Source organism: Cnephaeus nilssonii, assembly GCF_951640355.1.
Source record: "Cnephaeus nilssonii genome assembly, chromosome: X".
NCBI classification, from domain to species: Eukaryota; Metazoa; Chordata; class Mammalia; order Chiroptera; family Vespertilionidae; genus Cnephaeus; species Cnephaeus nilssonii.
The window spans coordinates 4,624,055-4,650,748 of record NC_137071.1 but is presented as its reverse complement, the minus strand read 5'-3'; the positions used below and the strand labels follow the sequence as shown (position 1 = coordinate 4,650,748).

At 43.7% G+C, this 26,694-nt stretch overlaps 1 protein-coding gene across 1 annotated transcript; it reads left to right on the top strand.

The window, feature by feature from the left end:
- Positions 1-704: 704 nt before the first annotated feature.
- On the top strand, positions 705-26,059 carry ASB9 (ankyrin repeat and SOCS box containing 9; the record flags this gene model as incomplete). The annotated part of the gene is made up of 7 exons (XM_079765708.1): positions 705-1,012; positions 7,895-7,974; positions 10,404-10,511; positions 14,942-15,092; positions 15,998-16,132; positions 17,713-17,904; positions 25,935-26,059. Exons 1-7 carry the CDS (start codon positions 916-918, stop codon positions 26,057-26,059), a joined length of 888 nt encoding a protein of 295 aa, XP_079621834.1. The 5' UTR covers positions 705-915.
- Between the last annotated feature and the right edge of the window lie 635 nt (positions 26,060-26,694).

Sequence of the window (26,694 nt, the reverse complement as noted above, 5' to 3'; positions counted from 1 at the left end):
ACACTTACACAAACTAAAACTTTATAATTAACAATAAAATAGCAGACTTCTTTCATGCCCCCATGCTGGCCAGCAATCCATTTTCCAATAGTAGCCATTAATTATTTACTTAGAAGTTAATGTATAATGTGTGGAGGAAGGGTGATATAGGGCATTTAATGAAATCCTTGCAGTTGGAAGGAAGAAAATAAAAGTTCTTTCTAAGCTTGCATGTTTGTAACATATAGACACATTTTCCCATAAGAAACTCCCAGAAAAATTGAAACCACATGTGCAGATGGCCAGGGTGTACTGGGCATGTTGCTGTGCAAGCAGTTCAGCAGGGATGCAGCAACACCAGCTTTGTCTGCTCTTGGGTTCTGGGACTTGTCTCAACAGGAAGCCCCCAAATAACGAAATGATCCCAGCAGGGGAATGAGGCTGCAGCCAGGAACAAGGTTTCCTTCACCCCCACCCTGTTCCTTCGCTCTCCAAAAGTTACAAAGTGTGAGTTTCCTTCCTGATAACCCCAAGCCTTCCTCACTGATTGGTCTCAGTTTTAGAAAGGACGTGACATCAGCAGCTTTATAGACTTGGGACTAGGGGGCTGTCGTGGGCTTTAGCCAGCCTCCAGACAGCTAGGTGGTGCGTGTATCTGTTTGTGTGTGTGTGTGTGTGTGTGTGTGTGTGTGTGTGTGTGAGAGAGAGAGAGAGAGAGAGAGAGAGAGAGAGAGAGAGAGAGAACAACCACAGGTAGTACTCAGATTACTGTGCCTGTTCTCTGTTGCAGACGGCTATTCCTACTGTCTGACCAGGACGGTGCAGTTTAGCCATACACAGCACTGGAATTTCCCAGGAGCAGGGAGAGCCTGGAATTTGGACTTTTCCTGACCAACTGAAGTGGAACAGGGAGCTTGACTGACCCAGGAGAGCACCATGGATCGCGAACCAACAAGCAGGACTGGCAGCAAGCCCTCGGGTCTAGGATTCTTTTCTGCCACCACCAGGTTTCTCTCAAATCCACTGATGGGAGGTGAGTTTAGGGGTTGTGGAATCAGAGTGCTGGGGAGGTTGCTTAATGGAGAGGGAGAGAAGAGGGCTGGGCAATTTTAGTGGCTCATTAGGAGATATGTCCATGGGGCAATTTGCTAGGCAGATACACACAGCTTGCTAGTATATATTCTTTACACGGTTGATCAAAAATGTGTCCACCACTATCTGCAGAGTCCTATAGACCATAGAGAGCTGTCAGTGTTTATTTTCTGGTAAAAACTTTAACTCCAAAGGTCAAATATATCACATTACATTGGAGGTTTAAAAGTTACTTATAAATAGAAACATTTTTACTGCCAAAACCTTTATTAAGACATTTTTGGTATTTGGAATTGAGGTGGGGCTGGGTTAATAAAGGATGTTCAAACATTGAGCACTGAAGTGATTGATTCACTTTAAAAGGAACCTTGCCCAGATGGTGTTGCTCAGTGGTTGAGTGTCGACCGATGAACCAGGAGGTCACGGTTCAATTCTGGTTAGGGCACATTCCCAGGTTGTGGGTTCAATCCCTAGTGGGGGATGTGTAGGAGGCAGCCAATCAATAATTCTCTCTCATCATTTATGTTTCTATCTCTCCCTCTTCCTTCCTGACTGAAATCAATAAAAATATATTTAAAAAAATAAGAGGAACCTTATTTTTTAAAACGTTGGAGACAAATCTTACAGGAATGATTATTACCTGTTAGGTGGTGTCTTTGCTAAAGTATAGAGTCTACACCTCCAGGAAATAGTCATTTCCTGTGAGAATTCAGCAGGTTCCTGCTAACTGAAAGTATTCTGAAAAATGGTGTAGGCATTTGAGAAAAGATGATTATATCCAGCATCCTGATAGACTGCTCATAACACTTGCAATCAATAAGCAGGGACCTGCGGTCAAGTAGGACTTATTAATTTCCTACTATATAAGTTCTGAAAGGGGAAAAACCCGAAGGAATAAGACACAAAATGCTTTTCCTCTGAATTAATTGAACAGATAAGACTAATCATTCATTCATTCATTTATCCAATTTTGCTTGTAAAATGAGCAGAACACTCAACAGTGAGTGGGATTTGGATCTGCAAAGGCAGAACTGGATTAATCAGATGGGTTGAGCATAGACGTGGAGCAGTAGAAAGCAGAGTGGCACTGAAAATCACTTTTTAAAATGAGTTTGATAAATATATTTGTGAAATAGAATACCAATCAATATGGGAAAGAATCAGTAATTTAGTGGTTGACTTCCACAGGATTATTTTACAGCTAAGTATTATGTTTATTTTCATATGAGAGAGAAGTGCCAAACACTTATCACTGTTGAGGGTTTCTAAAGATCCCAATCCAAACCCTGGTTGGGACTGGATGAGTGGGTTGGGGTGGACAGGTGTAAATATACTCCAAAATATAGTACTTAAAAAGTGAACACAGCCCTAACCGGTTTGGCTCAGTGGATAGAGCATCAGCACGTGGACTTAAGGGTCCCGGGTTCAATTCCGGCAAGGGCATGTACCTTGGTTGTGGGCTCGGTCCCCAGTAGGGGGCATATAGGAGGCAGCTGATTGATGATTCTCCCTCATCATTAATGTTTCTCTCTTTCTCTCTGTAAAAAACAATAAAAATATTTAAAGTGAACACACTGTCACAACTAGAATGCAGAGTTTCTTAGAAAGTCTAGTGAGAACAAGTTTGGAGAGATGAAGCCCGATAATGAAACTTCAAAAGGTAGGTGGCAGAGTTAGCTTATGAGGCAGAGAATTGGGAGCCATAGGTGATTCTGAAACAGGGATCCAGCAATAATGAAGACTGTAATAAATGAAACTGGTCGCCACAATCAGGATGGATTGTGGTGGGATCACAGGAAATTCTTGTGCTAACCCACAGGTTCTCAAACACTCATGTGCACCAGCATCCCCTGGAGGGTGTGATAAGATGCAGAGTCTGGGCCCTACCCCAGGGCATCTGATGCAGTGATGCAGATCGTGCTATTTGGGGACTACACCTTGAGAACCATTGCACTAATCCAAGCATGAACCTCACATTTGATCAAACTTAGAAATGACAGAGAAAGGGAAAATATGAGTGATCATTTCAAAAGAAAGATAAATCAGACTATTAGGGCCAAGTGAGAGAAAGCAGCCCAAATTGTAATGTTTTCAAGCCTAGAGTAATGTCATATAAGAGGGCTAGACAAAAGAAAAGTTGGGAGGGGGAGCTGCTTGGTAGCAGAGTGAGGAAGGGAGATTAAGGAGTTCTATTTTGAACATAAAAGTTCCAATGGCCAATGCACAGCCTGATGCTGTGGGACTGAGACTGGGGAATGATTGCAGGGCAGGCTCTGAATCAGATAGGGTAGGAATGACCCTACCCAATCATGTTCCAAAGACTGAAGGCAAATGCTTCCACTCTCTCGGAGCATCTCTTTTTGTCCTCTTGACCTTGCAAAATGTTTCTTAGGATGGATACATTTATGCTTCTGTTGGCATTCACTGGGGGCTCTCAGAGCTTCGTTAAAAGCTCTTTTTAAAATGTACCATCTAGTGCATTTTAAATCTCTTCTGAAATAATGGCAATTTAAAAAATAATTACAGAAATTACAATAAAAATGAAGTGGCAGCCTTTCTAATGTGCTGCAGGGTTTGATGGAGACTCAATTTAAAAGAAAGGTAAGTTTAATGGCACTAATTAGAGGACTTATGGAGTGTTTTTGTTAGGACAGCTTCCTGCCCCATTTTGGATCTATGGTATTGCCATTGACCTCATTTATAATCTATTTTTTGGCGGTAAAACCAATAGACCCTGGCTGAACAAACACTGGGGAATAATCTTTAACATACTGGCTTGGATAATGTGTTTTATACTGATAATGGCTCTTGAGTTTCAAAGAGTTTGGGGTCAGTGGAAAGGGGATTGTGACCTTGAATCTCCATTTCTTCCATAGTCTCCTGTGAGCATTGCCCATGTTCTGGTAGGAAAATGTCCCCTTTCCCATTGATTTTGCTCTATCCAGTTATCAGCAGGAAGGCAGGCAAGGCAGCTTCTGGGTTTAATTTACATGAGTTGCCTGCTTGGGTGTGGGCTCTAGAAAACACTGGAGAAAAATCTCTTGGATATCTCTTCAGTGTTTTTCAAGAGCTAAAGTGTGTGTGGACTAACCCATGTTGCAAATTATACCATTTGCTAAACTGTATACATATACATATACTGGTACATGTGTATATATACATATAAATGTACATATATAAATACAAACACAAACACACATACACACACACATACATACATACATACATACATACATAATGCATGCTCTCGATGCTAGAAAAATATCAACCTTTCATTGTCACAATTTTAAATTTTTATGTAATCATTCAGTTGTTCAGAGACCGATGAGGCTAAAGTCCTTGTATAAATTTGAGATGAATTTTGGCTTTACAAGGACCCACGTTTTTCTCTGGGCAGGAGTATAGGCACACTGTGATAGCCTTACTAACCTCTAGGTCAGTTATGGCGAACCTATGACACTCCTGTCAGCACTGACACGCGTAGCCATTTCTGATGACACGTGGCCGCTGAGGCGGCCACATGCCGAGGATGAAACATTTGCTGCTCCTGAGGATGAAACATTTGCAAAATAATGTTTTTTTCCTCAAAGTGACACACTACCCGAGTTATGCTCAGTTTTTTGGCGAAGTTTGACACACCAAGCTCAAAAGGTTGCCCATCACTGCTCTAGGTGGAAATGACTAATTTAGAAAGAGAAGTCTCATACAGTGCTGATAGAATATAAAGTGGTACAGCTGCAGTTCCATAAAGGGCTCAACATTGTGTTACCATATTATACAGGCAGTTCTACTCCTAGGTGTATGTATACCCAAGAGAATTGAAAACACATCCACTCAGACATTTGTACATGAATGTTCATAGCAGAATTATTCATAATATCTCAGAAGTGGAAGTAACATAAATATCCATCAACTAATAAATTAATAAACAAAATGTGGTTTATCTAGATAATGGATATTACTTGGCCGTAAAAAGAGATGAAGTACTGATACATACTACAATGTGGATGAACCTTGGAACATTATGCTCAGTGAAGAAGCCAGTTACAGAAGGCCACATATTATCTATACTAATAAAAGGGTAATATGCTAATTAGACCAGATATCTTCCAGATGTCCTTCTGGACAAAGCCACGGTGGTGGGGGCCAAGGCAGAGGCAGTTAGGGGTGATCAGGCCAGCAGAGGAGAGCAGTTAGGGGCAATCAGGCCAGCAGGGGAGAGCAGTTAGGGGCGATGAGGCCAGCAGGGAAGAGCAGTTGGGGACAATCAGGCCAGCAGGCAGAGGTGGTTAGGGGCGATCAAGCAGGCAGGCAGATGAGTGGTTAGGAGCCAGCAGTACCGAATTGCAAGAGGGATGTCTGACTGCCAGTTTAAACCAGCAGTTGGACATCCCCTGAGGGGTCCCGGATTGGAGAGGGTGCAGGCCAGGCTAAGGGATCCTCCCCCATGCATGAATTTCATGCACCGGGCATCTAGTATGATTATGTTTATATGATATGTCTAGAATAGGCAAATCCATAGAGAAAGAAAAGAGACCAATGTTTTCCAGGGATTGGTGAATTAGAAATGGGGAGTGACTGCTAATGGGCAAGAGGTTTCTTTTGGGGAAGATAAAGTTGTCCTGAAATTGACTGTGATGATGGTTGCACTACTCTGAATGTAATAGAAACCATTGAATTGTAGATTTAAATGAGTGAATTGTACAGTATGTGAATTAGAAGTCAATAAAGCTGTTAGATAGATATTGTCAGCCCCTACCACATGTATCAGGACAATACCCGGTGCCTCTCAAAGACACATGCATCTATGCTTTGTAAATGCTACATTCTAAATCAGGGGTTCAAGACCTCGGGTAGCTTTTTTTCTCTTCAAGAAGTACATAATTATTAATTTACACTAAATAGAAAGAGTAATGATTCCATGATGAATGAATAGAAAGTAAAGCCCATTTTTGTCTACACTTGATAATGTAATTGCATCATTTTAATGAAATCTAAACAGATTTACCATTTAGGACCCAGATTACCTATCTGGAATGTTTAGTCTGTCATCTCTAATTATCTGAGGTTGCCTTAAGAAAGGTTGAGAAGTGTGGCAGCTGAGCACTCTGAAGGAAAAACAGATTACTCATCACACACGGTGATCTATTAGGGTCCATTTGCAAATCTGTTTACAACCGATTTTCAAAACCTTTTTAAATTTTTGGCTCTTCTCACAAGATTTGGTGTGGATGGTATTTTGCATTAGCATCAACAGGGCAGAATTAGTTGTCCTTTAATTCTAATTGAGAGAAATATTTCTGTTTCTACAGTGTAGATTGTAGGCTCTAAGTGCTAGAAGCAGCAATATTTTTTTTTCTGAAAGAAGTAGGAACCTCAGAGAAGGCTTTGAGGATACCGGGTTTCTACTGAGCCTAAGGTTTTTGAGGTAGGAAAAGCCTCTTCTCTTAAGGTGCCTCATGCACATCAGTGAGCTCAGAGGAAAGCATTGAATGGGCAGTGTGTAGGTTGACTCATTCAGCTTTCCCTTACCTATTACATGCCTCATGAATCCATCTGGGAAGATGGTAATTTGCTCACTGGGACAGATTTTCCGGGACATTGCTAGCTCCATGGAGCAGGCAGACCTCAGCCAATACGTGTCAAGTACAAAGCATTCTGTTCTCCTCGTTTATGGCCTTTCAACTTGCAAGGCATCAGTAACTACCCTGGTTCTCCAGGTCTTCTCAGATTTTAGGAAACAGCAGTCCCTTTACAAGAAGTGACTGGCATCAGACCACTCTGCCTTGTCTGCGTGCAGTAGTGGGTAGAGCTGGAACTGAAGTGGGCAGAGCTGGAGCTAAAGCAAGCTCAGAAGAGCTTTTTCACATTCTGACTTCCTGCATTTGTTCTGGAAATCAGTAGCAGTTTAAGACAAGAAAGATTCAGGTCTATGCCTCATTCAGATTACATCCACTCTCAGTTAGAAAGAGGAAAGCATTTAATGTGTGGGGATAGGGTTTACAGGCTTCCTTCCTAAGAATGTGGGTTCCTTCCAAATGGTTGTGGAACAAATGTGCTATTTTAAATAGCAGTGATTATGGGGTGTAATCAAGACTCTGTTTAGTGTTAGGGTTATCTAATAGGTATTGAGCTATGGTTAAGTGTATTGCTATTCTCACTTTACAGAGAAGGAAACTGAAACTCAGGGCCTGTCCAGGGACCCACAGCTCAGAAGAAACCAAGTGGGTCTGAATTCAGAGCTTTCTCTTAACCACATTAACATACTTCCTTTGGGAGTAAATAATGTCCCTGATACAAGTCAGACTGAGCTCTGATTTGCACTTGATACTGGGACAGGAGGTATAAATTTAGATTTAGATTTGATTCCATACCTAATGATGTATGTAATTACCTGATTACTACTATTAGTATATGGCACTGTTTGCTGAGATGCCAAAGTGTGTATTTCACGTAGGAAACTAGACTGGCAACTGCAGCTTAACACATTAATGCTGGTAATTAGTGAAGCTCTAACTTAACTAAATGGACCATTTGAAATCAGTGTGTAAATGGAAGTACAGTAATCCATCTGTCATCCCAGTCTACCTCTTTTGTCCTTAGTTTGGACACTGGATGTAGTTCTTTAGCCACCTAGACATTTCCAATAAACTGTGTACAAAAAAACATCAATAAAGGGGAGAAATGCTGAAGTCCTGATAGGGCTTTTGGTTGATTGATTCCAACCAATAATGCCCATTAGGCTCTTATTTGATAGACAAAGATGAGCCTCTGGTCTAAAGTACATAAGCTGGATGTAACCTGTTCCTCCCTTTCCATACAGAGGCTGAGTCTGATTGGTCTCCAGTGCATGAAGCTGCGATCAATGGGCGTCTGCTCACTTTGAGGAATCTCATCAGCCAGGTAGGTAGCTTTTTGAGAAAAAAAAAAAAAAAAGATAAACATTAAGCACATCCTATTGCTCACCACACTGAGAAAAAAATCATAGTCTGATATCCTATCTGATGAAGAGGGAATATGCTGATTGACCCCCATGCCTTTGCAAGGATGGCAGTGCCCGCAGCCAATAAGGAGGGAATATGCTAATTGACTGCCCTGCCCTCAAAGATGGCGGCACCTATAGCCACAAGATAGCGGCGCCCAGTCCCCTCAGCCCTGCTGGGGCCACAGGCACTTGGCAAGGCCGGACCCACCCCTGCCGCACACCTGCCTCCGTAGTCCCCCAGTCCCCTAAGCCCCCCAGCCACCCAGGGCTGGTCTGAAGCACAGGCAAGCCTCGGATGGTGGCTTCCCAGCCGCCCAGGGCTGCCCAAGGCTCAGGTATCCAGGGCCGGCCGAGGCTTGCGCTGCCGGCAGTGGCAGCAGCAGAGGTGTGATGGGGCATCGCCTTCACCTGATCGCCGGGTCACCTCCTGCCCCTGACAGCTCCCAGATTTTGAGAGGGGACAGGCCGGGCTGAGGGACACCCCCCCCCCTCCAGTGCATGAATTTTCATGCACCGGGTCTCTAGTTAAGATATAAATTCCTCTTCAGCAAAGTGAGGCAAATCCCATCCTATCCAACCATTTTTAAAATTTGGAGGCTGGGATAATACTAGAATTTAGTACAATTCTATGCACACAGTAGGTACTGTAATAAGTATCTATTAAATGAATAAAGGGAAAATTGGTGTATTTAAGTTGTCTTTACTTAATTCAATAGACTATGTTCTTTAAAATTATCATGTAATTTTGGTTATTAACTGGAGTGATTTTGCCCCATAAGGGATATTTGACAATGTCTGGAGATGTTTCTGGTGCTCACTATTGGGAGTGGGTATGGTAGGGTGATACTGGCATCTAGCAGATAAAGACCAGGGATGTCACTAAACATCCTACATTGCACAGAGCAGTTCTGCACATCAAAAAATTATCTACCCTAGAATGTTAATAGTTCTATTGAATCTCCAGTTGATAGTAGCTCTGCCCAGTTTGATATTAATTTTAAGTCACCATTCAAAATTCTAAAGTTTTTGTTCAGTATTTTCTGTTCTCTGAAAAGACAATAGATCTTTTAAATTAGGAGCTCTTGACCTTTTCTGACCATAGTCCCTTTGAAAATTTGACAAAGTCTATAGTTCCCTTCTCAGATTAATGTTTTAAATACATAAGACATAATATAGAGAAAAGCTATCAAGATATTACATGACAAGTGTGTGACATAGTAATATATGCACTTCTTTATTAATGCATCAAAGATTTAGTGGTGATTCTAATGACTACCATAATTTCTAAGTAGGATGAAGATATATTTTGGCCGTTTTAAATATTTGTAAGAATTGGTATGTAATAAAAATATCTGTGATTCCTCTCCATGATAGTCCTATAAACTTATTACTACTGTGGTTTAATGTCTACATCAATAATTGAATAAATAATTGAAGGACATGATACATATCAGGTAGTGGTTAGTGAAAATAAATGTGCTTTCAAAACAAATTCCAACTTCATAGATTTTTCTAGAATAAACAACTCTCCTATTAGAAAGAAATTTCTAAAGAAAAATTTCAGACTACCCTAAGTCCCTATCTTAAGCTGTTTTTGATAGCAACAGCTTATTATAAGTAGAAATATAGATAGTAACTCTAGCTAAAAGAAGTTAAGCTTCTTCTCGGATTAAATGTAACATTTACCTTATTTTAATAGGATGAAAAATGATCATTGCAGCTTTTATATGTCACTTATTAAATTGGACTCATACTCATTTATATTCAGTATTTATACGTTTACCGAACATCAGCCAGAACTATGCCTTTATCTAAGCTCTATCTCATTATTTGGGAAAGTTATCTTTGTGGAAACTCAATTTCTATCTTTATAAAATGAGCATTCCAATACCTGTCTGCATTAGTCAGATCTTCCTGTGTAACAAACCGCCTCAAACTCAGTGGCATATGCAATAAACATTTCTTGCTAACAAGTCTTTACATCAGCTGATCTAGGCTGGGTTTGGCTTCAAGCTGTGGGTTGGGTGCAGCTCTGCTGAATACATCTCCCATCCTTCTTTGAACACTGGCTACACGAGAAAATTTCTTCTCATGGGAAAAGACTGGAACATAGTAGGGCAAGCCCAACAATGCAAGAGTACATGCAGGAATAATTCCTTGCCATCAGCAGTATAAAAGATCCTTTTTTGTTTTTGTTTTTCTGCATCATTGTATACTGTCAGATTTTGAGCCAGGTGAACTTTTAAAAGAATTGTCATAGTACTGGATTCCTGGCTGACAACTGATGCTTTGCATATGCAATAAACATGAACAAATCCCCTTATTCTGCCCACTTTCCTTCCTCCAGGGGTGGGGTGTGAACATCACCACAGCAGATTGTGTGTCCCCACTCCATGAAGCCTGTCTTGGAGGTCATCCCTCTTGTGCATCCATTTTATTAAAGCATGGAGCTCAGGTAAGTGCTGTTCAAATAACATCTTAGAAACCATGAATGAAAAATTACTACTTCTATCCCTTCAGAATAATTCCCAGCGTTTTTTTATTAGCCTGATTTGAAATGTGAAGAGGGATGTTTTTCAAAAGTATTACGTCCATCAAGCTTGTCTGCTTTAGTGATAGATGAAGTACTGAATTTTCAGCTAGAAATTGTTCCTGTCTATCTCACTCTCTTTGATACTCAGTATTATTAAATAGCTGTTAGATTTCTGTCTTCATTCTAATGGCTTGAAGGTAGTGAAGTATTTGTAGAAATTACACAACATTTGGCTCCCGATCCGAGTATTGGTCCTAGGCCATCTTTACCATTTACTAACATTGAAAACTTGAACAAGTTACTTATTATTTGAGCTTTAGAGTCTACATCTGAAAAATGGAAGAAATAACAGAGTTGTGTAACTTATTGTGCTATTTCAAAGATTGAAATATATACAGTATATGATTATTATTTGGAGAATGAGAATCAGGATAGCATAATGAGAGATCTTAGAGGAAGAAGGAGGAGGCAAAGCCATTTAATTTGAGTAAGTCTTCCATTAACTAAGTCTTCTCATGCTCAAAAGTGATAGGAAAATCTGATCTGAAAATTGTATATAGCTTTCTCATATTCTCTCAACAAGCATTTATTATATTTATTGAGCATGTATTGAGCATTTATTATATACCTAACTGTGAATAAGATTTTTAGGAATTCTTAAACTAAATGAGGAGACAACCCAATAAACAGGTGTTTTAAACGGCTGTAACACTAGCTGCTTCAATAGATGAATGTTTATATCTCAGTAGCCTAACACAATGAAAGTTTGTTTTTTGCTCAACTGAAATTCCAGTGTGGGTGTTGCCAGTTGGGTGGCTCTTTCTCAAGGGTTATTCAGGAATACAGGCTTCTTTCATCCTGCTCTCTCTCTCTCTCTCTCTCTCTCTCTCTCTATATATATATATATATATATATATATATATATATATATATATATATGTTTTTATTGATTTCAGAGAGGAAGGAAGAGGGAGAGAGAATAGAAACATCCATGATGAGAGAGAATCATTGAGAGAGAATCATTGGTCGGCTGCCTCCTGCACACCCCACACTGGGGATCGAGCCCACAACCTGGGCATGTGCCCTTGACCAGAATCAAACCTGGGACCCTTCAGTTTGCAGGCCAACGCTCTATCCACTGAGTCAAACCAGCCAGGGCTACTATTTTCAACAAGTGGCTTGCATGTGTACTCTTGGGGTAATCTCCATTCCAGGTGGTTGAAAAGACGTCGAGATTTGTTCATAGAAACTTTTAAAACAAGTCTAGGTAGTAACATAGATCACTTTTGCCCACATCCATTGGCCAGAACTTAGGCCACATATAACTGCCAGGGAGGCTGGGAAATATAGTATGGTTGTATGCTCAAGAGAGGAAATAGCATCTCAGCCACAGAAAGCATTTACAATACACTATTTTTATCCATTAGTTTTTGCTATGTAGCAAACCACCCCAACTTAATGGCTTAAGACAACAGCCATTGTTTATCTCACAATTCCTTGTGTTGGCTGGACAGCTCTTTTGGTCTGAGCTGGTTCAGCTGACCTCAGCTGGGCTTATTTATGCATTTGAGATTAGCTGATAGATTAGCTGGAGCAGGCTAGTTCATGATGACCTTGACTGGGTTAGATGAGATGTCTGATGAGACAAACATCTCTATGTGGTCTCTCATCCTTTAACAGGCTGCCTGGACTCTTTACATGGTAGCAGGGATTCCAATGGAAGCAAAAGAGGGCAAGGTCTCTGCTAGTAACACATTTGTTACTGTCCCATCAGCCAAAGCAAGTCATATGGGCAAGCCCAGATTCAAGAACTGAAAAAAATAGTCTCTATCTTATGAAGACTTGCAAAGCCACACTGCATACTATGCAGAGAATCTGTGGCCATTTTTGCAAACTACAATGTACTAAGTGTTAATTGTAAGGGGGTTGTTGGGAGCACATAGACGTGCTCCCAACCCATTATTTCTGACGGGGAGAGAGTCAAAACAGGCTTCCTGTAGGAAATGATGTCTAAGCTGAAACCTCAATGACCTATTAGAGTTAGCTAAATGGTGGGTTGGGGAAAATGGTGGGCTTCGTTTCCACTGGGAATACCAAATGCAAAGGCCAGGAAATGAAAAGAACATTTTAAATTTTAAATCATTCCTTATAGCAGGGGAATAAAGTGGGTGTGATGGGACAGAATACAAACACCCTTGTTGTCCATGCCGAGAAAATGAGCTTTGTCCTGACAGCAATAGAGAGCTATAGGAGAGTGCATCATCCTAGCTAATAAAAGAGCAATATGCAAATTGACCACACCTCCACAAGCCACACCCACCAACCAATCAGGAGCAACTATGCAAATTAACCCAACCAAGATGGCTGCAGCCACGAAGTGAACAAAAGGCTTGGGTTTTCCCAGCGATGGAGGAAGCCAAGCTTCCTGCACACCCTGGCCAGCCCAGACCTCTGCTCAAGGCTACAAAGTTTCAATTATAGAAGATAAATAAATCCCATATACCAGGGCTCCGCTTGGGTCACCAGGGGGCATGGCCAGCCTGCAAACCACCACAGGCCCCTCGCCCAGGCCACCCCATGCCCCAAGGGAACCCCCACCCTGATCCAGGACACCCTTCAGGGCAAACCAGCTGGCCCCCACCCGTGCACCAGGCCTCTGTCCTATCTAATAAAAGAGTAATATGCAAATTGACCATCACTCCAACATAAGATGGCTGCCTCAGGTGGTCAAAGATGGCTGCCCCCATGTGGACACAATATGGCCACCACAAGATGGCCAGCAGGGGAGGGCAGTTGGGAGGGATTAGGCCAGCAGGGGAGGGCAGTTGTGAGCAATCAGGCCAGCAGGGGAGGGCAGTTGGAAGGGACCAGGCCTGCAAGGGAGGGCAGTTGGGGGCGATCAAGCCTGCAGGGAAGGGCAGTTAGGGGTGACCAGGCTGGCAGAGGAGGGAAGTTAGGGGTGACCAGGCCTGCAGGGAAGGGCAGTTGGGGACCCAGGCCTGCAGAGGAGAGCAGTTCAGGGGGACCAGGCCTGTAGTGGAGGGCAGTTAGGGTGACCAGGCCTGCAGGGGAGGGCAGTTAGGGGCAATCAGGCTGGCAGGGGACCAGTTAGGAGTCAAGCAAGCTGGCAGGGGAGTGGTTAGGGGGTGATCAGGCTGGCAGGCAGAAGCGGTTAGGGGCAATCAGGAAGGCAGGCAAGCGAGCAGTTGGGAGCCAGCAGTCCTGGATTGTGAGAGCGATATTCGACTGCTCGTTTAGACCCAATCCTCCCAGGGTCAGGCCTAAATGGGCAGTCAGACATCCCTCGAGTGGTCCCAGATTGGAGAGGGTACAGGTTGGGCGGAGGGACACACATCCCCGTGCCGAATTTTGTGCACCGGGCCTCTAGTCAGCTTTATATTTTGGTTAAGAAAGAGTATCCAAAACTTATAAACAGAGCCAAGACTAAGGACAGGCAAGAGAGGTGCCTACAGCGCAAACTTTAAAGAGCTGCTCACTTTTAGAGGCATACTGCTCTTTTGTGACCCTGAGAGTGGGTGTCTCCTTAAATTTTGTACCCCTGGGTGTCTTTTGTGCCTCACTGGTGCTGGCCTTGTCTCACAATATTATTGTTTAACAGTTCACCAAAGAATTTCTTAACAATATAGAAAAATGCATCTGCATTTGGCTTTGCTCTTTCCTATTCAATTATAGCCCAAACCCTGTGAAGAGAGATGCTAACTTGTAGGTTTCTGTCTGATTTCCAACATTAGAAAAATATCCCCAAAGGTTATACTTTTATGCCCCAATAGGCCATTAATTAGTTTTGTGTCTAGCAAATTTATTTCAGCATTCCATTGACTGACTTACATAAATTCTCCTTTCAGCCTGCCTTACCATCTTACTGGTTCCCTCATTAATGAATGAATTGGAAAAAAAATATTTGGCCTGTGCTCACTCTCTGTTTGTATGAAAGTCATGTTTAAAGAATTTTAAACAATTTTGGAAGGTTACTCTGGCTGCTGTGAAGACACTGGATTGATGTGGCATGGGTCTAGGATGGAATGTTTAAAATAAAGAGGTTATTTTGTAAGGTATTGAAATTATCCTAACTGGTTTCAATATTGTGTTCCTGGGGAGGGCATGAAGGAGATAAAGCATTCAGTATCATTCTTGGTCTTGGTGCCTTACATTCCATGCCTTATTCAGTTTTTCACAACAACCTCATGGAATTTCATATTTTTGCCTCCATTTTGTGGCTGTGGAATTTAAGGCTCAGAGAAGTTAAAATACCAGCTTGGAAGTGGTGGAGTGTAGATTTGAATGAAGGACACCCCATTGCTTTGTCTGCATTGTGGAGCTTTTTATTCCAGGTGGATGGCGTTACCACAGACTGGCACACTCCCTTGTTTAATGCTTGTGTCAGTGGCAGCCAGGACTGTGTGAAATTGCTTCTGGAGTATGGAGCCAGCCCCCACCCTGCGTGTGATCTAGCATCTCCCATCCATGAAGCTGCTAAAAGAGGTAAACTTGTTGAGAATTTGTTTTCCCACCAACCCTTCAAGGGACCTCACTGTTGAAAGAAAGAAGAAAGAGGTAGTCAGTTTTAGAGCAATAGTTATCAAGGTGGGGTCCAGGGCCAGAAGCATCAGTGTGACTTAGCATACAAATGCAGATTCTTGGGCCTCACTCCGGACCCATTGAACCAGTGACTCTGGTTCAGCCATTTTTGTTTTATTTAAAAAGCCCTCTCCGGTGATTCTGATGAACAGGAAACTTGAGAACTACCTTTTCAGAGCATTCCAAATGTTGTTCCCAGGGCCTGTCTTTGGTGAGGTTGTATGTGAGATTTCCTGTTCCATGGCCCACACTGTGCCCTTTCTTTTTCAAGTCCATATTCAGTCTCTGTTCCTCCATATCTCTACCCAACTCTAACTTCCATTTCTGTACTTGGACTGATTGCAAAGCTCAAACAATTGAAAAAGGCGAATGGTTGCTAGTTGCTTAACATATGGCTAGTAAACTCAAGTGCAGTTTCACCCAGAGTCAATGTTACATCTATGGTCAACCCATGAACTGATGGCAGTATTTGAAATCATTACCTATTCTAAGCAAAGGAAATACTTTAGATCGCCTGGATAAGTTGCTGGCAGATTTAAAAATATGCTTAGTAGAGGTAAGGGGTGATAGTAAAGGATGCCAAATATGTGGTGACAGAAGGACACTAGACTTTGGGTGGTGGGTACACAATGCAATATAAAGATGATGTATTATAGAAATATATACTTGAAACCTATATAATCTTTCTAACCAGTGTCACCCCAATAAATTTAATTAAAATATTTTTAAAAACCATGAAAAATGGGGAATGTGTTTCCCTAGCTAAAAGAATTCATTGTGTAACTGTTTTCTCCTATTTTGGGCTACAGGTCATGTGGAGTGCATCGAGTCCATTGTAGCTCATGGGGGTGACATTGACTATCATATCAGCCGCCTGGGCACTCCACTCTATTTGGCTTGTCAAAACATGCAGATCACCTGTGTCAAGAAGCTTCTGCAATCAGGTAAAACAAAAATGAAATGAGGAAAGCTGATGAAAAGTAAATTAAATGCATTGTGAAGTTCTTTCTGTTGTAGCAGAGGAAAGAGTGTGGGCAATGGAGTTAGACAAGGTTGGGATTAATATTGACTGTGTTCCCATAGGAATTGTTTGAACTTGTTAGAACTTTAGCTCTCTCTTGTGATAATGATGATGGTGGTGGTGGTGGTAGTGGATTCCCAAGGTGGTCCTCGATCATAAATACTTTATCCTTGCTTTCCTCTGCCTTCCTCCTCCAGCCAATCATATTATTAGGCCCTGAACAACTCCCAAAGCTGCTAGATTAGGGCTGAGTCTTCTTATTTGGGGCATTCTTCACTACTTCTCTTCAATTTGGAAATTTAACTTTCTCCATTTTTAGTCCACTATAAATATTGTATTATCTTTGAAAAGGCCTATGTAGTATCATTCTTTTTTACCTCCCTGCTATTGTCCAGTCTGTTCTTCAACACTTGGAACACCATTCCCTCCCCTCTTTAATTATTTTAGTCCTTTAAAAACTCCAGTAATTTTTCCTCCCCTGCAAGTTTTATAGTTATTATTGTCTTCTTCTCATCTGATAGTCATTTCCATGGATTAGGAGAGTCATGTTTATTCATTCATATTTTCTCTCTCTCTCTCTCTCTCTCTCTCTCTCTCTCTCTCTCTCTCCCCCTCCCTCCCTCCCTCCCTCCATCCTGCTCTCCATCATTATCTCCTCCCCCCTCTTCCTATTCCTCTCTTTCTCTCTTCTTTTGCCCTTGGTAGATTTTAAGCTCCTGTTAAGGACAGAGCCAAGTTTGGCATCCCCAACAAATGTTAACTGTGCTGTAACTGAGAACAGCGCAGTTAACATTTGTTGTGTGGACATAGATTCCCATTTTACTAGAGGGACCGCAGCTTAAGCAAAGGCACATGTTCCCACGTTTCACAGTGTGATCCAGCATCCAGACTGGGGTAGGGATTTATTGAGAGTGTAGGGACATAATTAGGTGGGATGATCCTAGAAACCCACCTGAATCCTAGAATCCTGAAGAGGAAGACTTTTCCACCTTCCCTGTGATCTTGGGATTGGCCATCCTGATCTAAGAGATACCCTCAAAAGTTGGTTGCTCTTCACAGACCCAATCACTGAATTCCAATTCCCAGTTTTTAGACCCCCATGGCAGTTGCTCAGCATGTGAATATGGCTGCTTGATATAGATGGGATTTCGCCATGTAGCCTCACTTCTGGTCTGTACTGGTTAACATTAGGGCTGCATTAATAATGTGCAGCTTAGGCCACCAGGATTTTTCTTGTATGTATCCATACCTATGGAAAGTGCTCACAGGTGATATTTTAAACACCATATACTATAAAGCTCATGTTGTACAGTCAGTGAAGTGGTCAAATGGCATGTTCCCCATGTTATTAAATGGAATCAAGTCATCTTCCATTTTCTCAGGAGAATTGCCATGCCCAATATGGATGCCCTTTTGTTAGAGAATTTTGAGGCATAGTACTTTGAGTAGGGGGATGCTTGGTCTCTGCTCCTTGGCTGACACTCTCTTGTTGTGACTCTTTAGGAGCAAATGTGAACCGAGGCCGAGACCTGGAGTCCCCTCTTCATGCAGTGGCTAGGGCGTCCAGTGGGGAGCTGGCCAGCCTGCTCATGGACTTCGGAGCAGACATCCAGGCCCAGAATGCCGAAGGCAAACGTCCCTTGGATTTGGTGTCTCCAGACGACCCTCTGTTTCAGCTCTTCTTGCAGAGAGAAGGTGCTTCTCCTTTGCCTGAATCTAAGCACTAATCCATAGAGTCTTATGTGCAGGAGGCAGGTACTGACTGAGTTCTGACTTGTGACCCTACAAAAAAGATCATACCTAGCCATTACCAAATGTGGGAACTGAGATAAATTAGTATTCCACAAGGTACACACAGCACTAGTGATGTAGTAAATAACCATCTGTTTGGCATGTGGCAGACAGGCTTGTTTGGATGATCTAATATTCATTTGTGGAATAGGCCAGTTTTCAAAGAATGAAGGTAATGTTTTACAATTTTTAATTTTTATTCATTTACTGATGAGAGAGAAACATCTATTTGTTGTTCCACTTATTTATGCATTCATTGGTTGATTCTTGTATGTGCCCTGACCAAGGATTGAACCCACAACCTTGGCATATTGGGGATGACGTTCTTAACCAACTGAACTACCCTGCCAGGACTAAAATTTTAATATTAACTTTATCCAAAACATGCTTTAGAATGAGCAGAAGCCTCTTTGGTATTTTACAGTGCCCCAGGATGTCTTACTGCACTACAGATGGGCCAAACTACTGGTCATTTGGTTTCTGGGGGTAAGAATGCAACTACTTGAGCATTATAAGGTATTACTTTAATGATTCATAGCAATCTGGAAACATTTATTAGTATAAATTAATCAACACCAAGTCCACATTCCTCCATAAATAAGAACTGACACACCTGATCCTAACAACTAAACCTGTGGTTGAGCAGTATGCAAGGGGGTAAGGGCAATTCTCTGGGCTTCAATTCAGGGGTGGGTTGGGGTGGGGAGCAAAGACCTCTCTGATTTCATTCATTTTTAAAATACATTTTTATTGATTTTAGAGAGAAAGAAAGGGAGAGGGATAGAGAGATAGAAACGTCCATGAAAGAGAAACATCATCAATTGGCTGCCTCCTACACGTCCCCTACTGGGGATCAAGCCCACAACCCAGGCACGTGCCCTGGCTGGGAATCAAACCAGTGATCTTTTGGTTTATAGGTCAATGCTCAACCACTGAGTGACACCAGTCAGGCCCAATTTTATTCTTAACTAGAGTCCTGGTGCATGAATTCGTGCACGGGAGGGGTCCCTCTGGGTGGCCTATAGAGATCAGGCCGAAACCTGCAGTCCAACGCCACCTGCAGCTCTTCCTGCCACTCCCGCTCATCCAGGACCCACTGTGCCTGCCATGGACTTGTGCCCAATTGGTCCCTATTGGGAGAGGCTCGAGCTGCCACAGCAGCGCTCACCAGCCATGAGCTCTGCGTCTGGCACCCTCCCAAGAGGTGTGGTCTGCGGGATTGGGCTGAAACCGGCTCTCCGACATCCCTTGAGGGGTCCCGGATTGCAAGAGGGCATAGGCCAGGCTGAGGTACTCCACTGGTGCACGACTAGGCCGGGGAGGGACCATGAGAGGGCTCCATGGCATGTCCAGCCCATCTCACTCAGTCCCAAATGGCTGGACTCCAGCAGCAAGCTAACCTACTGGTCAAAGCATCTGCCCCCTTGTGGTCAGTGCACATCATAGCGAGCAGTTGAGCAGCCTTAGCATATCATTAGCATATTATGCTTTGATTGGTTGTTCGGTTATTCTGCCATTCAGTCTATTTGCATATTACCCTTTTATTATATATGACTAGAGGCCCGGTGCATGAAATCCATGCACGGAGGGGGGATCCCTCAGCCCCGCCTGCACCCTCTGCAATTCGGGACCCCTACACCTTTTTCTTATCCAACTAACTTCTTCACATTTAAAAACATTAACTGAAATATCACCTACTCTAGGAAATCCTCTTTGAACAAATGTCTTTACAATCTGTATTATTTTCATAGTATATCATTCTTTTTCTTTAACAGCTACTTAGAGTGGATGCAATATGGTTTTCATTCTTGTATCTGAATTTTTTCTTGTTGCTCTTGTAATAGCAAAGCTTATTCAATTTACATTTGCCCTTCAAGGGCTTATATTTGGTTCAGTTTCTAGTTGGCTCCCTGCTTTTTTTTTTTAAGCAATAAATTTGGGTTGTGATAGTAAGCCTCACTTGTAATCAAGCCTGTAGGTCTACTTATCTGAATATTTCTATAAAACCTAGAAATAGATTGTGTTCATTTATAGAAAATAACAATAAATGTCACCTGATCATTTGATCTTCTAGTAATATTTTATAGCAAGATATGTTATCTAGTAATTTAACTATTACAAAACTGAGGCGTACAGAAATAAATCACATTGAACAATAAAGAATGACTCAAATATCAAAGCATTGTACACTTAGGGTCTCCCTTGTCCTGTGCCTCAGATATCATAGCATAGTACACAGTTCACATGGAACTCAGCTTCCTTTAAAATAGGAATGGGTGCCATACTCTTGAATCAGCTACTTCCACACATACTTTTTAATTTAATTCACAGCACATACTCTTTGTACTAATTATTGGAAAATCATCCTAGCAATTGCCTCTGTTCCTCTCTGTATTGTTGCCTTACATTCTGATGTTATCACTGCGCTTTTATCATCCACTCACTCTAATAAGATTGTGAATTTTTTAAGGGCAGAGATCATGACTTGAGCTTGTGTTTCTCTGTCATGGTGCCTAGATAAATACTCAAATGTCATCCAGTCCAAATGACTGTGATGAGAGAGGCCCACCATTGCTAGAGATCTCTGATTTTTATTTAAGGGGCCTCACTTGTTCTGCGCCTTTACAGAGGGGTGAGTAGGGGCTGAGGGAATTTGAGGAAACCCAGACAGAATTCTCCTCCTAAAAGATTTTGCTAAGCTGGCACCCTGGATGCCGGGCATTTGTCCAATTAAAACCCGGACACACAGCAATAACAAAGGCACTGGTCTCCTACTGCTAATGCGTTGGGATCAAACCCCAGCCTGCAGGAACTCACCCCCGCAGTCAGGACCAGGCCACTGGGTAGACCTGGGCTGGTGCTCCTAACTCTGGGGAGAGGGAGGCTTCCCATGGCTGCAGGCTAGAGGCCCTGGACTCTGTGCCACACGCCAGAATAGGTCCCTAGCACAGGTTGGTCAGCTGAGCGGCTTCTTCACCTGGGATTGCGGGGCAGCTTGGCCAGGCTCAGCCTGGCCTGTTCACCCCATGATCACGGGACGGCTCAGCCTGGCCTGTTCGCCCAGTGATTGCAGGGTGGCTCGGCCTGGCCTGTTCGCCCCGTGATCGTGGGGCTGCTTGGCCTGGGGTCTTTGCCCTGTGATCACGGGGCAGCTCGGTCTGGCCTGTTCACTCTGTGATTGCGGGGTGGCTCAGCCTGGCCTGTTTGCCCCGTGATTGCAGGGTGGCTCAGCCTGGCCTATTCGCCCTGTGATCGCGGGGCTGCTGGGCTTGGCCTGTTCGCCCCAAATCACGGGCAGCTCGGCCTGGCCTGTTCTCCCCGTGATCGCAGGGCGGCTTGGCCTGGGCTCACTGCTTTCCACCAGCTGCAGCTCGCCAGTCTCCTATGGGCTGGGGGGAGCTGGCCAGTTGAGCCCACAGCATGTGGCAGCGGCTGTGAAGGTCACCATAGCAACCCAACACTGACTTCCGGTTGGTCAGCCGTTGGTTGTGATTGGTCGTTACAAGTTACAACCCTGGGCTTTTATTATTAGGACTAGAGGCCCGTTGCATGATATTTGTGCAAGAATAGGCCTTCCTTCCCCTGGCTTTGCTCCCAGCCACCCGGGAGCCTGCAAGTCCTCACTCCTGGCCGGAGCAGTGCTCTTGTAGCTCCCTCCACTGCCCCGCCTCCCCCTCATAGCAGGCGTCCCGCCCCTCCCAGCCGCTCCATGCCTGCATATGCAAATTAACCCGCCATCTTTGTTGGGTTAATTTGCATATTCACTCCTGATTGGCTGTGGACATAGCAGAGGTATGGTCAATTTACATGTTTGTCTATTATTAGGTAAGATTGTCCCTAGAGGAGGAGAGCAGTTAGCTTAGGGCCTATTTTATTTTACCAGAGTGTGGACATTAAATTTTAGGGGTTGTGGGACTTTCCCTTCCACTTTATTTCCCAAAACAATTCCTAGACACCTATGTTGCCTTTAATTTTGTTAATTCACATTTTGGTGAGAGTGTGAGGCTAATGATCCCAGTGGTTCATACAATGTCAGTTGCCATTAGAGAGAATCGCCCTTTTTTTGCCTCCATGATCTTTGGGGTGAAGTCACCTCTCAGCAGCATGCTGGAAGCCCATGAGAAATGGGGACAGGCAGGTGCAGAAAGCCAGACTTGTGAATTTTCTTTTTAATCCTCACCTGAGGATATTTTTTCCATTGATTTTTTTTATAGAGAGTGGAAGGGAGGGAGGAGGGAGAGAGAGAGGGAAACATTGATGTGTGAAAGAGAAACATCTATATGAGAAGGAGAAACATCGATTGATTGCCTCCTGTTCTCACCCGACCCGGGCTGGAGCCTGCATCCAAGGTTCGTGCCAGTGACCGGGAATTGAACTGGCAACCCTTCGGTCTGTGGGCCAATGCTCTAACCACTGAGAAAAACTGGCCAGGGCCAGACCTGGGAATTTAACACAGCGATTTCTGTCTCTGGGTGGTGCCAGAAAGGAGTTGAAGAATATTACCATCCCGCCCAACTGTAAAAGTATCTAAAGCAGTGTTTACTCATGGCAAACAATGAAAATTAAAATCACTCTCTCTCAGCCCAGCATGACAGGAGCCACTTTTGAATTTGCTTTGGCCTTAAAGCATCATGAGGGTTGCTGGAGAAGAAAAAGAAATTTAGACCCAGAGAAATATTCCAATTCATCAACATAGAATGAGATGATCTTATTATCGAGTATGGCAAATGGCTACAGAATGGAATGAAGGCTACAGCTGTTGTTGATCATCCACCTTGTGGGAAACAGCAGATACCCTGTTTACATCAGTAGTTACACTGACCTTGCTTGGTCATCCTGCTTTTCCTAAGTCTCCATCAGGCTTGCTTTTCATAATTCTTTATCAGTACCTCCTACAGTTGTCCCTAACAGTGTATCTAGCACAGATGATTAGTCACATCCCTCAGTGTTCCTTAGTGAGATAAGTTGTTTCCCCATGGTGCACTTTTTGCAGTGTACTAATATATGCCTTGAGTACACTGAACATAATCTGGAAGGTACCCTAAATTTCAACAGGGGCTTCTGAATGTTCTGTGGGGGCTTGATTGAAAATATTGCACTTATTTTTTAATTGTATATGTGTCCATTTCCACCTCTCTTTGTTCTTCATCACCTGAGAAATATGCAGCCCACTTTATCCTGCAGCTTGTGACACTACAGGAAACCAGAAGCCACTGTATCCTTTTGGTTCTATTCTCAACATTGACAGCACAAGTAAATCACCTGGGGCCCCTGCCTTTAATAAATTCAGATGCATGCATGATCCCCACCCAACAGTAATTGAAGCAACATCTTTGGGGTGGGGCCAAACATGTAACTGAAAGCCGTTCTCCCCCAATAGGTGATTCTCAAGTGCAGTCTGGATTGGGGTTCTTGAAGGTACATAGCTTTGCTTTTTTAAAATGTTTTTAATGTCCAAAAGAGAATCCCCATTATAATTTAGTGCAGGGAGTGGGGGTGGGAAGTGATTTCCCACCTTTTTAACCTGTAACAGGGTTTCTCAACCTCATCACTATTTACATTTTGGGCCACTGGAGGCTATCCTATGCACTGTGGGATGTTGAACAGCATCCCTGGTCTCTGCCCACTATATGCCAATAGCACCTTCCCCCAAGTGGTGACAACCAAAAGTGTCTCCAGACATTGCTAAGTGTCCCTGGAGAGCAAAATGCCTCTCCTTTTTCCTTCACCTAACCCCTTGTTGAGAACCACTATCCTAAAATGTCAACTCTTGGCTGGTTCCCTATGCAAAGTTTGTGCTAGTTCACTTTTCACCTATGAATTCAAGCACTAGGCTAGCTCTGAATGCAGAATATACAAACAAATATGTCTTAAGATAACATACACTTATGATTTATTCATTGTATTAGAATATCTTAAAATTGCTCAAATTATAAAAATTTTTGCATCTAGAAATATTACCTTATTTTTACAAGTTCAAGACAAGAAAGCCATTAACACAAATTTTATTCTCATTACTGGGAATTCTGTGTAGATTTGTAATTCCAAAATTAGCTTCCTTAAGCCTCCATTAGTGAGACTAAGCTTTGAATTTTTTTAAGACAGTTCCAAATTAAAACAAACTAATTTCAATTAGATCAGAAAAGGGAGAACATGGCCTAAAATGCCTCCTATAAGAAACAGAAAATGGTCTTATTATTTTTTTAATATATTTTATTGATTTTTTACAGAGAGGAAGGGAGAGGAATAGAGAGTTAGAAACATCGATGAGAGAGACACATCGATCAGCTGCCTCTTGCACATCCCCTACTGGGGATGTACCCTCAACGAAGGTACATGCCCTTGACTGGAATCGAACCTGGGACCCTTGAGTCCGCAGGCTGACGCTCTATCCACTGAGCCAAACCAGTTAGGGCCAGAAAATGATTTTAAACAATACCATATTATTTCCTTATAAAAATGTTGTACAGGGTGGGGCAAAAGTAGGTTAACAGTTGTTAATATGGAAAATAATCCTATATAATAAAGAGGTAATATGCAAATTAACCCTCACACCATCACAAGATGGCCATGCCCACAGCAGAGGCAGGGTTCCTGTAACACAAGATGGCTGCACCCACAGCTGAGGCGGGGTTCCCAAAATGAGCGATCAGCAGGGACCTGAGGCTGTGTGGCGCTGGCCCAGGGCAGGGGACCTGAGGCTGCACCCCCTGCCCTGGTGCCGGGCTGGGGGACTTCTGGCCCCGCCCTTCACCCCAGGCTGGAGGACCTGAGGCTGTGCCCCCTGCCCCGGCCCCAGGCCAGGGGACCTCAGGCCACGCACCCTGCCCACGGACTTGACGGGGGACCTCAGACTGCGCCCCCCACCTGGTGGGGTTTGATGGGGGACCTCAGGCCACTCACCCCACCCGCAGGCTTGACGGTGGACCTCAGGCTGCACCCCCCACCTGGCGGGGCTTGATGGGGGACATCAGGCCATGCCTCCTGCCCCAGCGGGGGACCTCAGGCTGTGCCCTCTGCCCCAGCAGGAGACCTCAGGCTGTGCCCACTGCTCCGGCAGGGCTTTACAGGGTACCTCAGGCCACACCCCCTGCCTGGTGGGGCTTGCCAGGTACCTAAGGCTGCGCCCCCTTGTCTGGAAGGACTTGATGGGGGACCTCAGGCCATGCCCCTCCACCCAGCGGGGCTTGACGGGGGACCTCAAGGTGTGCCCCCTGCCCTGGTGCCAGGCCAGGAGACCTCAGGCCGCACCCTTTGCCCTGGGCTGGGGGACCTCAGGCCGCGCCTGGTGCTGGGCCAGGGGACCTGAGGCTGTTCCACCTGCCTGGTGTGCACTGGAGGACCTGAGGCTGCACCCCTCCTCCTGGTGGGGTTTGACGAGGGGGCTGAGGCTGTTCCCACCACCCAGTGGGGCTTGACAGGGGACCTGAGGCTGTGCCCCCCGCCTAGCACCAGGCTGGGGGACCTGAGGCTGCACCCCCTGCCTGGTAGGGCTTGACAGGGGTGGGCCGGCCGGGTCTGGATCTTGCCCAATGGGGGTGGGGTCAGCCGGTTCTAGGACTCGCGCGATTTCGAGGTGTGCGTGGGTGGGCGGGGACTTGACTCTGGGTCCCGTGGCGCACCCCAGACTCTGACAGGAGGAAGATTTTCATATACATTTTACTGATTTTCTTTCATCTCTGACACTTCTATTATAGAGAAAGGGCAAATAGCAATATTAAATATTTCCTCTAATTCCCTTTTAATGTGCATGAATTTCGTGCACCAGGCCACTAGTAAATAAATAATAATACAAGAATACACTGTTTTGCATATTCACAACTGTAAATCTACTTTTGCTCCACCCTGTGTTTTGTATGCTTTAAAAGAAGGAAGGGAAAAGTCATCTTGGGTTACTGAAACGAATGCTGGCTTGTCTTATGATATCTCTACAGAGCCCCCTTCTTTGATGCAGTTATGCCGCCTTCAAGTCCGGAAGTGTTTTGGGATCCAGCAGCATTATAAGATCAATGGACTCCTCCTTCCAGATGAACTGAAAAAGTTTCTCCTGCACATTTAAGTGTGTCAAGGCAAGCGTTATCACTGTGCTGTAGCCACAGGAATTCCTAAATAAACTTGTTGTTTTTTGTTTTCAATGGAAACACACTGGGTACTTTTGTATTATTGGTTCCAAGACATGAAGACTTTTTTCCCCTCCAACGTGGAAGAGGGTGGCCAAAAGAACAACTATTTTTTTAAATATCTGCTACGTGCAAAACAGTGAGCCAGGAACACATTGTACATTATCTAATTTAGCCTTCATGGCAGCCCTATCAGTTGGGTGCTACCCTTGCTTCTACAGGTGAGACACAGAGATCTGCAAGGTTAGTGTGTCCAGTTACCCACAGCAGGGACAGGAGAGCCAGATTTGAGTACAGGTTTGCTGATGCTAACCTGGGGACTTTGGAGTGAGGCAGAATTTTCCAGTGTTACTATTCTGGTTCCATCTCTGTTACATGGGAAGGCAGATAAAGAAGAAAGAACATTTCTTTGATACATCTGATGTTTTTGTAACCTTCCCTGTTCTTATGACAAAATCACAATTGTCATAGTATAGTATAGGGACCAGTTTTTTTTCTCAACCCAAATAGTATATACATAGGCATATTATACACCGTACTGTCCAATACAGTAGCTACTATCCAGTGGTTCTCA